The sequence below is a fragment of the Cucurbita maxima genome, unplaced genomic scaffold (assembly GCF_002738345.1).
Source record: "Cucurbita maxima cultivar Rimu unplaced genomic scaffold, Cmax_1.0 Cma_Scf00012, whole genome shotgun sequence".
Taxonomy (NCBI): domain Eukaryota; kingdom Viridiplantae; phylum Streptophyta; class Magnoliopsida; order Cucurbitales; family Cucurbitaceae; genus Cucurbita; species Cucurbita maxima.
In genome coordinates, this window is record NW_019272028.1 from 475,310 (window position 1) to 488,647 (window position 13,338).

Below are 13,338 nucleotides of genomic sequence, written 5' to 3' on the forward strand. Positions count from 1 at the left end.
TGGGGGGGGGGGGGACTCTTCCTTTTAAGTTCCTACCACCAGCCCCCTTTGTTTTGTTTCCCTCAAACCATCATCATCATCATCATCACTAGATCAATTAGAGCAACAAGTTCTCTTGTTGTAATTGCCTGAGATATTAGCGACGTTGATGGTGGTGCCGTGAGGGATGCCGGGGGTGGAAGCGGCTTCCTGAGCGGCCAAAGCTTTCTTGCTAATGATGTGGTAAATGTCGAGCAAAATGGTCTGAAAAGCCTTCTCCACATTCAAGGCCTCCAAGGCTGAGGTCTCTAGAAATGACAGCCCTTCTTTCTCTGCCAAAACCTGAGCATCTTCCGCGGAAACTGCCCGGAGATGGTTCAGATCAGCCTTGTTTCCGGCCATCATGATCACGATGTTGGAATCCGCATGGTCTCTCAGTTCGCGTAGCCATCTTTGGACATTGTCAAAGGTTTGTCTCTTCGTAATATCATATACCAGAAGTGCACCCACTGCTCCCCTGTAATATGCACTCGTAATGGCTCGGTATCTCTCTTGCCCTGCTGTGTCCCATATTTGGGCCTTCACTGTCTTCCCCTCTACCTGTCTCAAACCAATTCTAAACATTCATTTACTTTAATCATACAGAATCAATTTTTCAATTCAAAATGATAAAGCAAATGTCATTCTCGATTGTTGATCATTGTTGACTTACTCCATAGTCGAATTCTAAACACTTTTGCCTCAAATCCGTTCATAAGCAATTGAAATGGACGAAAAACACTTTACTTACTCCACACAGTCTAATTCTAAACACTTGTGCTTCAAATCCGTTCATAAACATTGAAATGGACGAAAAACACTTTAACTTACTCCACACAGTCTAATTCTAAACACTTGTGCTTCAAATGCGTTGATAAACAATTGAAATGGACGAAAAATGTGCATCAATATGCACTGTTCCGAGTCAGATTCATACTTGGGGGGAAAGGAGGAGAGGATTATCAACCCAAACCTATTAATACAATTATGATAGCGATGTTCTAATTTATTCGAGTTAGTCGTGATCGATCCGAAATCTCCTGATAAAAAATTCTCGAAGACTTATCTAATTGTTAATTAAGTAACATAAATTGACGATCAACTATAGGAAGTAATTCATCGATCTTCATCGAGGTTAATACCTAATACGGATATGACTTCGAATTGAAGGAGGAACAGGAATAAAAAAAAGGAGGTAGCGTAGCCAACCTGCAAAGTCCGCGTAGCGAATTCAACTCCAATTGTGGATTTGGACTCCAAACAGAACTCGTTCCGCGTAAACCTTGAGAGAATGTTGGACTTTCCAACGCCAGAATCACCGATCAAAACGATCTTGAAGAGATAATCGTATTCGTGATCCACCTTGTAAGCCATTTGATCAATTTCGTAAACAAATTCCAAGCCTAACACCTGCCAGATCCAACGACATACGATTCAGAAGAAAGAAACGCAGTAGCAATCGCATTTTGTGTGCATAATAACAGCTTAAAGAAAAAACACGATCGATGGAGGATAAAAAGAGAAGGAAGAACTAACCATAAAGAAAATGGTGAATGGATTGGGAAGGGAGAGTGGAAATTGGATTAGGAATTTTTTGAAATTTCTTAGAAATTTAATTAGCGAGTTTTAAGGAAAGACGAGGGATTTTAGAGAACCAATGAAAAGAAAACGGAAAAACGGAGGGAAAGGCACTGAAGACGGCCTTTCATGTGGCACAGAACGCCGAATGGGCATAAATGGAAAATTATTTAAAATAATCGCCGTTTCTATTTTCTCCCCTTCATCTTCCATAAACAAACATTATAAATATGTAACCTCTTCTTTGGTAACCTTTAGTTTTTTTTTTTTTTATAAAAGTCAAACTATATATTGACCAAAATTACCATTTAAGCCTCAACGATGCACAAAATTACCATTATGCATCCAAACATGACCCTCTTTTAATTATTTCTCTCAACAAAATTATCTATAAAATCATTGAGACAACACAATTTTTTAACGACAAACACGATGTTTTTATTTATTTCTCAAGTGATGCAAGTCACTATAGGTTTACAATAAGCACAATACATATGTTTCTCCCCTAAACTTCCAACATAGCTGGAGCAACATAGTTGGAGCAGAGAACGCAGCTTCAAGGTAGTTCATAGCCTGCAAAATGTAAAGTCATTAGGATTCATATAATAAATGTTTCGTTCTCCTCTCTAATCAGTGTAGATATACAAACCTTCACAGTTGTAGCCAACAGGGCGTTCAGCAATGTTGCAACGTTTTGGAATGGTGATAGCAATTTCAGGCTTAGCTCCAACCATTGCAGCTGTGTTGGACAACATAACGGCACAGAGACAGCTGGTGCTTTGGCCTAATTTCCTGACTTGATCGCAGCATCTATGAGAAACTGGAGAGTAAGGGTCTTTGGAAGCAGATAAACACGGCATCATTTTGAAGGCCTCTCTTTCGGGATTAGACGGGGCACACTCGCCCCTTTGTTGCCCATAATAATCAGACCTTGCAGTAACCAGAAACAGCACTAGAAAGAGCAGGAGAGACGTGTATTTCTTGAGAGACTCCATTCTCTGCTTGTTCTTCAATGCGATGAAGACATGGCCTCCCAAAGCCCAGTTTTATAGTCGACGAATAACAACTGCTTGGTGTGTGAAATCCACAACTTTAAGTGGATATTGCACTAATTGGTTTATTATATATTACCCTTATCTTATTAGTGGATTTAAGTAATAATATATTTGAATAATTGAAAAGAATATAGGGCAATTGATGATGAGTTATGGTAAGTTAATTTGTTACTAATGTTTCTTTTTTGTGGTTGTAGGTGAACCCACGTAATAAAGTGGTATCACTTGAGGAAATGACATTTGTTAATTTGGGCAGCACTATCTCCACTAAATGATTTGGCAATTTATTTTGGGCTTAAAGGACATTCCATTTACAAACCGACTACCACTTTCCCATTGCTAAGTGGTTGATATGAATAGTCTTAACTTTTTTATTTTTACATTTTTTTTTAATTCTTTACAATTTTTATATGTACCATGATTAATAACTAAAATTTGATACTATTCTCTAACACCAACATCCAGCCACCCGATATTGTTCTCTTTGGACTTTCCTTCAACGCTTTAAAAGGCTACTGCCAGCCCGCCAATATTGTTCTCTTTGCTTGCATTCTAAGAGGAGCAATTTTGCGAGTCTACGAAGCTTCGTAGATCTCCCTCCCCCCTTTGCCTCGCCATGTCTCAACAAAATAAATAGAAAATTTTACAGAAACTAAGAATTACTTATATAGGTGGTTGGAAAGGCTTCCGAGTCTCCGCCCATCAACACCTATTCACAAGTAAAAATATTTTTAATCTTCTTGATCAAAAAATCAACTCAATCTCAACCTTAAGTTTGGGTTGAATAGTTTATATTATATCGGTCATATGAACAAGTGAGGACATTTACAAAATGAGTTCATATTTCAACTTAGCTGGATGAAGATAAAGTAGTTATTATATTCTCTGAAGTAAGAAAATGATAATTATGAAGCATTCCAATGAAGATGAACAAACTGAAGGAGCAAAGATGAACCGAATTTCTCGTTCTCTCCATTTTCTTCCGAGTCCAAGCAAAGTGGACTGAATCAACACCTAAACGATAACGGTACAAATTTCCAGTCCGAAATAACCAAAGATCTGGACTCCATTCAATCTAATCGAACAAAATAGTTTATACGCAGTCCCACCTGAAGATTGATAACGATACCGAAACAGTATAACAAGAATTATAAAGACTACAGGTAAGGAGATCAAGAATCGTGGTATTTTCAGGAAATACGCAGCGATCTAATTGATAAAAGCGTAAGAAACAAGGCAGATGTAAATCACAAGGGCAAATGGAACCAAAATCACGAGCGGAACCACCGCCGCGTAAGTCTGAGAGCTGCCGCAGCTCAGAGTACCAAGTTTGATCTGAACAACATTGATAAGCGCCATCATGAGGAATCCACAGCCGCAAACCGAGCCGATTCCGGAAACAAGCATCCCGATTCGGACGGCCGTTTTGTTGACGCGAACGAAGAACTCGGTGGGGTGATAGAAGGGCGTTTTGGAGATCCGGATGGCCTGCTTAAGGCCGAGGGCGATTAAGCTGGAGAAGAGGAAGGAGCTGAAGGAATAGACATGGAAGGCTACCAGATTCTCGGCGACGTTAGGGGCGGCCAAGCAATTAGGGCTTTCGACCAGATTGTTCGTCGGGTCGTTGGGGTTCCAGGCTAAGCCTAAGAAGACGGCCAGAGTGAACATGGAATTGACGTTTACGATGCCGTCTAGGGCGGACATGTGAATGTTGGTGCCGGTCGGCATTTTGCAGACGGCGGAGGAATGGCAGATCCCGGCGGGAGTGGAATGGAGAAGGGGATTGATTGAAACGCGTGGTTTACGCGATTGGTAAAGTGGGCGAAGAAATTGAGAAAGGTGAGAGAGGATAGGAAACAATCGTGCACTTCTTCCTGTCGGAAGGAAGTTTTGGTCTTTATTGGAACGACGTGACGTTCTTGTTGAAAATAGACTAAGTAACGCAGACTTCGCCTTCACGATATGGGATGCTTGACGACAAGTCGTATTGAAACACTGGAAAAACAAAGCAATGTAAAAAACATTCGCCGTTGCCGGGGATCGAACCCGGGTCACCCGCGTGACAGGCGAGAATACTTACCACTATACTACAACGACTTGATGTCAATTGATAGAAATACATAAAATTCTTTCTTAACTAAAGATTTTATTTTCTTAAAGTAAATATTGAATCTCTTCCTCGAATTTTAGAAAACAAAACTAATTATTTTTATTTATTAAATTTTGGTTTATAATTCAAAATTTTGTTTAAATAATAGATACTGTAAACAAATAAACTATAGGCATAGCTTTAAAAAATTTAACCGTTATCAAATAGAGTCAGAAACTAATAAATTTGTGTTCATTGTATCATTAAAAGTAAAAGTGTTTAGTGCAACTTTGATTTTTTATTTGAATCTCTAAATATTTATAAGAAAAAATTAAGATATTAACTAAATTAAAGACCACAAATATTCCTCCTAAAAAAAGTTGTGTTCAACATATCTACTCGACCATCGAGTGAGGCTCGGGTGGGAAGGGATGGGATAGTTTTTGTGAGCGGAAAAAAACAAAACAAATAAAATAAATAAAAAGTTGGTCAGGAACAATATAGCACAATACAACAATACAAGCAATTCTAGAAAAAACAGCTTTAGGTTCTAAAAAAGCAGAACTCAAGCATCATCAAATAAATACAAATAATTTCTCACCGAAAGAGTTTTTACAACAAATTGATTCTACTCTATTTCTGTATACTACTATGTTCTTCCTCTTTATCCTCCTGCACTGACTATTTGATCTTGTCAGCCAGCAATTTGCTGCAGCTCACCACACTTTGATCTGCAGAAGAACTGTTTCTCCGTTCTGAACTGCCATTCACAACAATGTTCTGAATTGAAGCAGCCCCTTCAATCGAATCTATGCACGTTTTCGCTTTCGTATCGACGCCGAGATAATTCGTCAACACTCTTTTCACTCCGAACCCGCGCCGAGGAGGCTTGCCTATGTTCTTGTTGTTCAGAAACGGCACTCTCTCCGTTTTGGCTGGACTAACCAATGGAGTTGTGGATGCGAGTTTATATGGAGTGCTCGAGAGATGCACCGAGTAAGCGCCCTTCTTATGACCAACTACATTAACCGTCCCGACTGATGTCAACCGATCCGAATGCTTAGTTAAGTCATCGACGTGAAGCAAGTCGTCGATTCGAGCAATGATGTTGAATGCAAAACTCTCTAGCACTCTTGAGTAGCTCTCAAGAATGGACTTTCCAACGTCCTGAAATGTGCTTTACATGATATGAATATGAAATGAATGATAACAACAACAAGGTGTAAGAGTGAACATTGGTACCTTGTTGAATTGGATCTTGCTAGTGTCTAAAGTGGTTTGTGTTAGTGTAGGAAATCGTTGCTTCAATGAATTCAAGAGGCCCTCAGCTCTTTTAGCTAAGAACTCTCTCTTGTCACCATCAATCATTAGGTCCTTCACCATCTCCCAAGATGATCTTGCAGTAGAACGAGCTGGATTGATCAATGGTTTCGAATGAGCTCGACGCCGCCAGACATAGATCGCAGCCTCGACACGATTGGCAACATCGAGAGCAACATGTTCGGAGGATAAGTCGAGGCAATCGAGCAAATTCTCAGATGAAAAACGCTCCGACGTAATATACCGGTATATAACATCCCCTAAACAAGCTCTCCCATTCTGCAGCAAAGTTTCAAAAGTCAAGCAGTTCTTCAAGGCATTATGTTTTACACAAAAATTTAAAAACACTGCCATCCAAACCTTAGGAAGTGTCTCCAAGTATGATTCAGGCACCTCCATGTTAGCCAAGGCAACATTATTGATAGCCATTGCAGCCTTCAAGATCTGGTTTGTGCAGTCTCTAGTATGATGCAATTGCTTTCTTGAATCTTCACTAAGACCGCCGGGCGGGACTCGAGGCACCGGTAGCCACCACTTTTCCTGTTGCCTTTGAACTATTTTTCGAAAAGACGACGATCCATCGCCGTTGGAAGCGATGATGCCTTGATCGACATACCAAAACTTGGTATCGACGAAGCTCTCTAGAATTTCCTATAAACAAGGCCAAGAATATCATGAATTGAACAGTGTAATGAACAACAAAAACAAGGGTAATCTTACAAGCAGCATGTTGTCCAATTTTCTGAGAGCTGGAAGATTGATGAAGATATCAGATCTTGGCCTGGAAGTCATAACCTCCAACTTGCTTCCATCAGGGAATGTTTGGAAAGAGGGGATTAATTCAACTATATGGTCACTCACAGAAAGAAGCCACTCTATTTCTCTTCTCCACATTGATTTCTTCTCCTTTGGCAAGGGTTCGAGTCTCCATAGTTGCCCAAAAATGGTAGCTTCAAGATGAACAAAACAGTGTAAATAGCCATTAAAGCAGAAAAGAAAGGAAGTTTCATAGATAAAAGCTTACCACAGAGATTGGTAATGGAGTTTGAAATGGCCAAAGCAGTGGAAACCCCTTTACCGGAGCCTGACATGTCTTCTCCAAGCAACAGTTTTGCAAATCTCTCCTTCATCATCTCCATCTCTGTTCATCAAAAACTTCATCAGCTCCCCAAAATCAAAATGGGTTTTAAACAGAGAATGAAATCAAACTAACCTGAAACTTCAGGAACTTCAGGAACCGTTTTGTTGAGCTTTGAGTCGTTGAAATTGGGCTTTTGTTCAACTTCACGAGCTTTGGAATTTGAACTTCTGCGAAGCTGAGCCTTGCGGATGGGCCAGCCGAGTTGAGGCGGTGAAGAACAGTCGGTGGTCTTTAAGTCGCCGGCGGAATTGTCGGAGCTCGACCTGCTTGAGCTGTTCTCCCCTGAGACAGCACTGGAGTCAGTAAACGACTCGGTTCCAACAGCATTGGAACCAAAAGATTCACCGATTTTGTGAGTATTTTCGCTTCTTGTGACCGAAGTAGGTTCCATTTTTGGGAAAGAAGAGCGATTTCGAGACCCCGAAAGGGAAGGAAAAGAGTGAGCACAGTGGGTTTTTTAAAGAAGCTTGGATGGTTCACCGGGTTCAAACATGGCGGAAGGATTTCAAATTTCTCTCTCTGTTTCTCTCCTAAAGGTTACTGCTGAAGTGCCACAGAACAGGACAGGCCAACGTTTAAAAAAAAAACATTAAATAAAGAGGAATTGCTGCAATCTAACGGTGATGTCATTGAATTTTGAATCCAGTTACAGCTGCCCCTCTCTCAATCAAATTCAAAGTACGGTTCTTTTTCACCCCATTTTATTTATCATAAATTTTTCCATTTTCAAAATATTTATGAATTTCTATTTTTTTTTATGTATATTTTGATTTGAATCCGAATTTTAAATAATAATATCTAAGCCAATTGTAGGAAACAAATTATTTATTAACATTTATTTTTAAAAAATGTTTTAGAAATTACAAGAACATTACAAAAACAATAAATATATATAGTTTTAATTTTTCTTTATCTTTTTTTTTTTTTACTTTTACTTTTGTTGTTCTCTCTCAAAAGTTTTTTTTTTAACTTTTTTTTTTTTTATCTCTACACCTGTTTTATTTATAGGGTTTAATTTCAACCTTAAAAAAATAATAAAAGTAGCTTTATTTTGAAAAGTGGCTACATGTTACACATTATTATCGTAACATTGGATCCAATGAAGTATAAAGTTGTAAAAAAAAGGTGACTCGAATCTTTTTAATTTCCACTTGAAACTTCACAGTGAAGTTTATAACTCAACACAGCATTTCTATAACTAATATACCCTTTCACCTTTTTTATACGGATGGTCCTCTTTCTATTAGCTTCAAAATAATAAATATATGTTTTAATAGTTAAATGTGATTGTGTAATAATCCAATAAAAAAATAGTATATATATAAAATATATATTGTATATCTTATTATTAACCAGATAATTAGTATGTAAATAAAATAAAAAATAAAAAGTCACTCTTTTTTGCACTCTTTCAATAAAAAGAAAAAAACTTTATAATACACGAAGTTATGTCGGGACCACATAAATAAATAATAATAATATTAAGGAAAAAAAAAAGAGAGCAGCATGATCCATATACTAACGGCTTGTTTGGACGTCCGATATTAAATTAACGAGAATAGAGTTTTATGTACAAAATCCAATAGAGAGACCAGCATAGACGGAGACGCACGTTATTGAAGTAGCCGTTAAGGGATGGTCCCACAATTACAAAGTGTTGAAATCCACGATTTTGTGATTAAATATTTTATCCTAATTTGATGATGAAATTTACTTCTTTTTTTTCCCTCCCTTCACATTTAAACTTTTTGTTTATTAAATTTCAATTTTGAACTTTGAGCTTAGAATGTTCTTTCTAAAATACACATAACTCTAACTCAAATTCACATTTAATTTAGTTTTATTTAAATATGTCAATTTCAAATTAAATAAATTAAATAATGGCGAAATATTCAAACCTTAATTCTATAAACTGAACATTTATTTTACTGTTTTTTTTTTTTATTTATTTTATAAATTATATATTTAGTTATATATATAGTTTTTGTTTGGTGAAAACTCTGTGGCCATAGATTCGACGTTTAATAAAAGGGAAAAGGTTAGGGGGAAGGAACCGAATCAAACGGTTCGGGTTCAACATGAATTCGAGTCAGACCGAGTTCGGCTCGGTCCTCTGGTTGCCTTTGCCCGAACCGGCGCCTGAACTTCTACATTCGCGCGCCGTCTTCTACATTACCCCCCTAATTTTTTGCGCTGTCTTCGGTTTGCCTTTGTTCGCCGTTCAATCTCACTCTCGCCTTGCCGTCGTTCGATCTCCTTATCTCTTTGCTTGTGCTCGTCTTCCCGCCTTCCGATCTCCCTCTCTGACGACTTTAAGGTTAGTTTTCTGGTCACCGGTGGTTTCTTGAATAACGGGTATGCCCTTTCGATTCCATTCCACTCTGGTACCGATTGACTCAGCTTCATTTTAATCAACAAAGCAGAAATTAAAACAGTGGAAATTTGGATCAATCCATTCTCTTCCTCTTCTGTATTCTCTGCTTCGTTTTCGTATGGCATCTTCAATCTTGTGTTTACTATTTTTGGACTGTTTTTGAAACAATGGAGTGTACTGTATTTCTGAAACAACTTGCTTATAAGTCGCAAACTGTATAACAACATCCATTGTTTGTGGATCTGATTTTTTTTCACATGTTTAGTATCAAGCCAATGAGAATTTTGTCATAAACTTTCCTCCACGATGCTTACCATTTTCTGGATCAGTTTACCTGCGATGTTTTAGTATCAGGCTAGTTTCTGAGGATTGTTGGGAGGGAGTCGGCTAATTAAGAGATGATCATGAGTTTATAAGTAAGGAAAACATTCGTAAGAAGCGTTTTGGGGAAACCAAAAGCAAAGCATGAGAGCTTATGCATGCCTAAAGTGAACAATGTCATACCATTATGGAGGTTGTGGTTTCTAACATGGTATTAGATTCATGCCCTTAACTTAGCCATGCTAATCAAATCCTCAAGTGTAGAACAAAAAAGTTGGTAGCCTCAAAGGTGTGTAAAAAATGACTCAAGTGTTGAACAAAAGGTGTACTTTGTTCGAGGGCTCCAGATAGAGGAGTCGAGCCTGTTTAAGGGGAGACTATTTGAGGGCTACATAGGCCTTAGGGGAGGCTCTATTGTGTACTTTGTTCGAGGGAAAGATTGTTGAGCATTGTTGGGAGGGAGTCCCACATTGACTAATTAAGGGGATGGTCATGAGTTTATGAGTAAGAAATACATATCCATGGTATGAGGCCATTTGGAGAAACCAAAAGCAAAGCAATGAAAGTTTATGCTCAAAGTGGACATTATCAATACCATTGTGGAGGAGGTTGTGGTTTTTAACACTGGTCACAAACTTTGATATTAACTTGTTGATGATTCTACTATTACTATACTAATCACGGGCATTAGGTTATGGTATTTGAAAAAATTGTCCCCAACCATCACGAAGTTTTGAATATAGAGAAATCTTTGAATTTCTGGAGATTTTGTTACTAGTGTGCTGTTTTGTCTGTCTAATTTCTCTCTCTCTCTCTCTCTCTTTTACAACTTAGATGCCATTAGTTTGTGTTAAACTAATGTTATTAATTTCTTAATCTGGATAGTTGGGTAGCAGCTAAAGAGTGAATTATTTGAAGAAATTAGATGCCATTTTGCTACTTTATATGTAAATGTCAGTTAGATGAAGTTTAGGGCATGACTCTGATACCATGTTAGACGAACACGACTCTCCACAATGGTATGATATTGTCCACTTTGAGCATAAGCTCTCATGGTTTTGCTTTGGGCTTCCCAAAAGGCCTCATGCCAATGAAGTTAGTATTCCTCACTTATAAACCCATGATCATTCCCTAAATTAGCCGATGTGGGACTTTCATCATCCAACACCTCCCCTCGAACAAAGCACGCCTCCCCTTAATCGAGGCTTGACTCCTTTGGAGTCTTAGTCATTTTTTATTGCCTTCGTACCTTCAAGGAGGCTTAACTCATTTTTTCTTTTTGGAGTCCTTTGTTCGACATTCGAGGATTTGCCAATATATTGGCACGGCTAAGTTTAGGGCATGGCTCTGATACCATGTTAGATGAAGTTTAGGGCATGACTCTGATACCATGTTAGACGAACACGACTCTCCACAATGGTACGATATTGTCCACTTTGAGCATAAGCTCTCATGGCTTTGCTTTGGGTTTCCCAAAAGGCCTCATGCCAATGGAGTTAGTATTCCTCACTTATAAACCCATGATCATTCCCTAAATTAGCCGATGTGGGACTTTCATCATCCAACAGTCACCACCCAACGTTTTGCTGTACTTGTTTTGTTTGCTTGGATTGCTCTTCGTATTCTAGTTCTTATTGCTAGTACTTAACCATTTGTTAACCAATGGAGATTCTATTCCATCCCCACGAAATTTATTCTCTGGTTCATATGACATATTCTTCCGAAGTCTCTGTTTCGAGCTCCCCAAACCATCATATTAGAAGGCAGAAGGTTGAAAGACTATTTTCATGTTGTTGTTCCTATTGTTCTGTTGACGATTTCAATAATATCATCCTTGTAACTAGTGTTTTTATTTTGTTAATCCAATTACATGAACTATTTAAAGAACATGTCATACCTGTGTATGCATGTGAGTCAAACGTTGCGTATATAGTTCTGTCAACAATGTTTTAGGTTCTGGCTCCCACCTAAGAGAAAAGTGTTTTCTTTCTTAAAAAACCAATTACAGTAGTCTTATACTCTAGGAACTCTACAAATTGAGTACTCTTGAGTTGGTTTGATTTTTGTCCCAGGACGAGTTCATCATTTACAACTGAGACTTTTAAAAGTTATTCTAGTCAAACTCTTCGTTCAGTTGAAAGTGGCAATCCTAATCTAGGTGCTAGTTGTAAAGTAGGATTTTTAAAGAAAAGAAACCTTCTAAACAAGCTTCAGATGCTTGGGAGCATTTTATTATAACAGAGGGATGTGATCCTGAATTTTATAGGGTTGCTTGTAAATATTGTTGGGCTACATACGCATGTGATTCTGAGAGCAACGGGATAACAAATTTGAAAAGGAACTTAGATAAATGTAAGAAGTATACAAGTCAACGGATTATGTTGAAAGAAAGGGAGATTCTAAGTGTAAATTGATAACTACATCGTTCACGCAAGAAAATTGTAGAATTTGGAAGGAGAACAAGTTCAACATCCATTATCTACTGGCAAGTAGGTATAGTAACAACATGAACATTAAGGGGTTTATTAGTTGACTAATGTGGTGAAGGAAGAACATTAATCCAATTGTTTCAGTCGGATACCAAATTGGCATGAGTATTTGTAAGTGTAGCTGGTGCCTGGTGGTTGAGCGTACTTATCCAAGATGGAGTCTTTTTACTAAGTTCTTTTGTAGACATCGTTTGTTTCTTATTTGTCTTTTGAAGTGCACGTTTTTTCTCTTCCACTTTGTTGTAGATCAGATGTTTTTGTTAACTACTCTCAAGTTTATGCATTATAATAAAATGGGTTTGTTATTCTGTTCATGCCTTATCTGAAGATTATTTCAATTGCATGAGCTTCGTTGGCAAGCTTGACTTATCACTAGACTCTCATGCCCCTTTATCCTTCGCTCCATCATTCTTTGCACAATTTCTTATCCTGTATAATCGAAATTCAGCAGGTAATAACGTCATCAGTACAAAGGAGTCCCTAGATTCAAAACCCTCTGAAGTGTGTTTCCAGTAAGTTAGAGCTCAGGAAAATGGGTCTGTGGACGCTACTAGAGGGTTGTCTGCTTCTTGCCAACGCGCTAGCAATTCTAAATGAAGATCGTTTTCTTGCTCGTCGAGGATTGAGCTTCTCTGAATTCTCAGGAGGCAGAACAAAATCATTGAAGGGACAGCTTATTGGCCTTGTCTACGCAACACAATATTTAAGAGTTCCTCTCATAATGCTCAATGCACTGTGTATCTTTGTAAAGTTGGTATCTGGATGATGAGATGCCAACTTCAACTCTGTGAAAGCTTACATCTATCATATTATTCTTGATTTCTCTGTTGTAATGTAACATTGGGCTGCTTTAACTTCTGAATTTGTTGCAACGTATGTTGCACCATTAGCGAACACTTCTGGGACTTGTCAAGGTAGGAGGGAAGTGACTATTTTTCCCTCTCTTGTTTGGT

At 38.1% G+C, this 13,338-nt stretch overlaps 5 protein-coding genes and 1 non-coding gene across 6 annotated transcripts; 1 reads left to right on the forward strand and 5 right to left on the reverse strand.

Annotated features, from left to right (window-relative positions):
- Positions 1 to 14: 14 nt before the first annotated feature.
- LOC111487405 (ras-related protein Rab2BV-like) lies at positions 15 to 1,764 on the reverse strand. Its single transcript, XM_023134795.1, has 3 exons — positions 1,555 to 1,764; positions 1,228 to 1,428; positions 15 to 579 (listed from the first exon to the last, which is right to left on the reverse strand). The coding sequence occupies exons 1-3, from the start codon at positions 1,555 to 1,557 to the stop codon at positions 94 to 96; spliced, it is 690 nt and encodes a 229-aa protein (XP_022990563.1). The 5' UTR covers positions 1,558 to 1,764; the 3' UTR covers positions 15 to 93.
- A 245-nt stretch (positions 1,765 to 2,009) lies between these two features.
- LOC111487407 lies at positions 2,010 to 2,637 on the reverse strand. Its single transcript, XM_023134797.1, has 2 exons — positions 2,246 to 2,637; positions 2,010 to 2,169 (listed from the first exon to the last, which is right to left on the reverse strand). The coding sequence occupies exons 1-2, from the start codon at positions 2,589 to 2,591 to the stop codon at positions 2,153 to 2,155; spliced, it is 363 nt and encodes a 120-aa protein (XP_022990565.1). The 5' UTR covers positions 2,592 to 2,637; the 3' UTR covers positions 2,010 to 2,152.
- A 950-nt stretch (positions 2,638 to 3,587) lies between these two features.
- LOC111487406 lies at positions 3,588 to 4,538 on the reverse strand. Its single transcript, XM_023134796.1, has one exon. It carries the CDS (start codon positions 4,377 to 4,379, stop codon positions 3,861 to 3,863), a length of 519 nt encoding a protein of 172 aa, XP_022990564.1. The 5' UTR covers positions 4,380 to 4,538; the 3' UTR covers positions 3,588 to 3,860.
- A 138-nt stretch (positions 4,539 to 4,676) lies between these two features.
- TRNAD-GUC lies at positions 4,677 to 4,748 on the reverse strand. Its single transcript has one exon. It is a non-coding gene; the product is annotated as a tRNA-Asp (tRNA).
- Positions 4,749 to 5,220: 472 nt separating this feature from the next.
- Positions 5,221 to 7,769, reverse strand: LOC111487404 (rop guanine nucleotide exchange factor 5). The gene is made up of 6 exons (XM_023134794.1): positions 7,274 to 7,769; positions 7,085 to 7,201; positions 6,781 to 7,010; positions 6,421 to 6,711; positions 5,983 to 6,339; positions 5,221 to 5,907 (listed from the first exon to the last, which is right to left on the reverse strand). The coding sequence occupies exons 1-6, from the start codon at positions 7,590 to 7,592 to the stop codon at positions 5,422 to 5,424; spliced, it is 1,800 nt and encodes a 599-aa protein (XP_022990562.1). The 5' UTR covers positions 7,593 to 7,769; the 3' UTR covers positions 5,221 to 5,421.
- Positions 7,770 to 12,836: 5,067 nt separating this feature from the next.
- LOC111487030 (immediate early response 3-interacting protein 1-like) lies at positions 12,837 to 13,281 on the forward strand. Its single transcript, XM_023134242.1, has one exon. It carries the CDS (start codon positions 12,918 to 12,920, stop codon positions 13,149 to 13,151), a length of 234 nt encoding a protein of 77 aa, XP_022990010.1. The 5' UTR covers positions 12,837 to 12,917; the 3' UTR covers positions 13,152 to 13,281.
- The last annotated feature ends 57 nt before the right edge of the window (positions 13,282 to 13,338 follow it).

Coding starts and splice junctions, on each gene's coding strand:
- LOC111487405 (XM_023134795.1), bottom strand. Junction 580..1,227: donor TCGCTACGCGGACTTTGCAG/GTTGGCTACGCT, acceptor GGTTTGAGACAG/GTAGAGGGGAAGACAGTGAA.
- LOC111487407 (XM_023134797.1), bottom strand. CDS start 2,591: ATGGAGTCTCTCAAGAAATACACGTCTCTCCTGCTCTTTCTAGTGCTG.
- LOC111487406 (XM_023134796.1), bottom strand. CDS start 4,379: ATGCCGACCGGCACCAACATTCACATGTCCGCCCTAGACGGCATCGTA.
- LOC111487404 (XM_023134794.1), bottom strand. CDS start 7,592: ATGGAACCTACTTCGGTCACAAGAAGCGAAAATACTCACAAAATCGGT. Junction 7,202..7,273: donor TGAAGTTCCTGAAGTTTCAG/GTTAGTTTGATT, acceptor TTTGATGAACAG/AGATGGAGATGATGAAGGAG. Junction 6,340..6,420: donor ACTTGGAGACACTTCCTAAG/GTTTGGATGGCA, acceptor ACTTTGCTGCAG/AATGGGAGAGCTTGTTTAGG.
- LOC111487030 (XM_023134242.1), top strand. CDS start 12,918: ATGGGTCTGTGGACGCTACTAGAGGGTTGTCTGCTTCTTGCCAACGCG.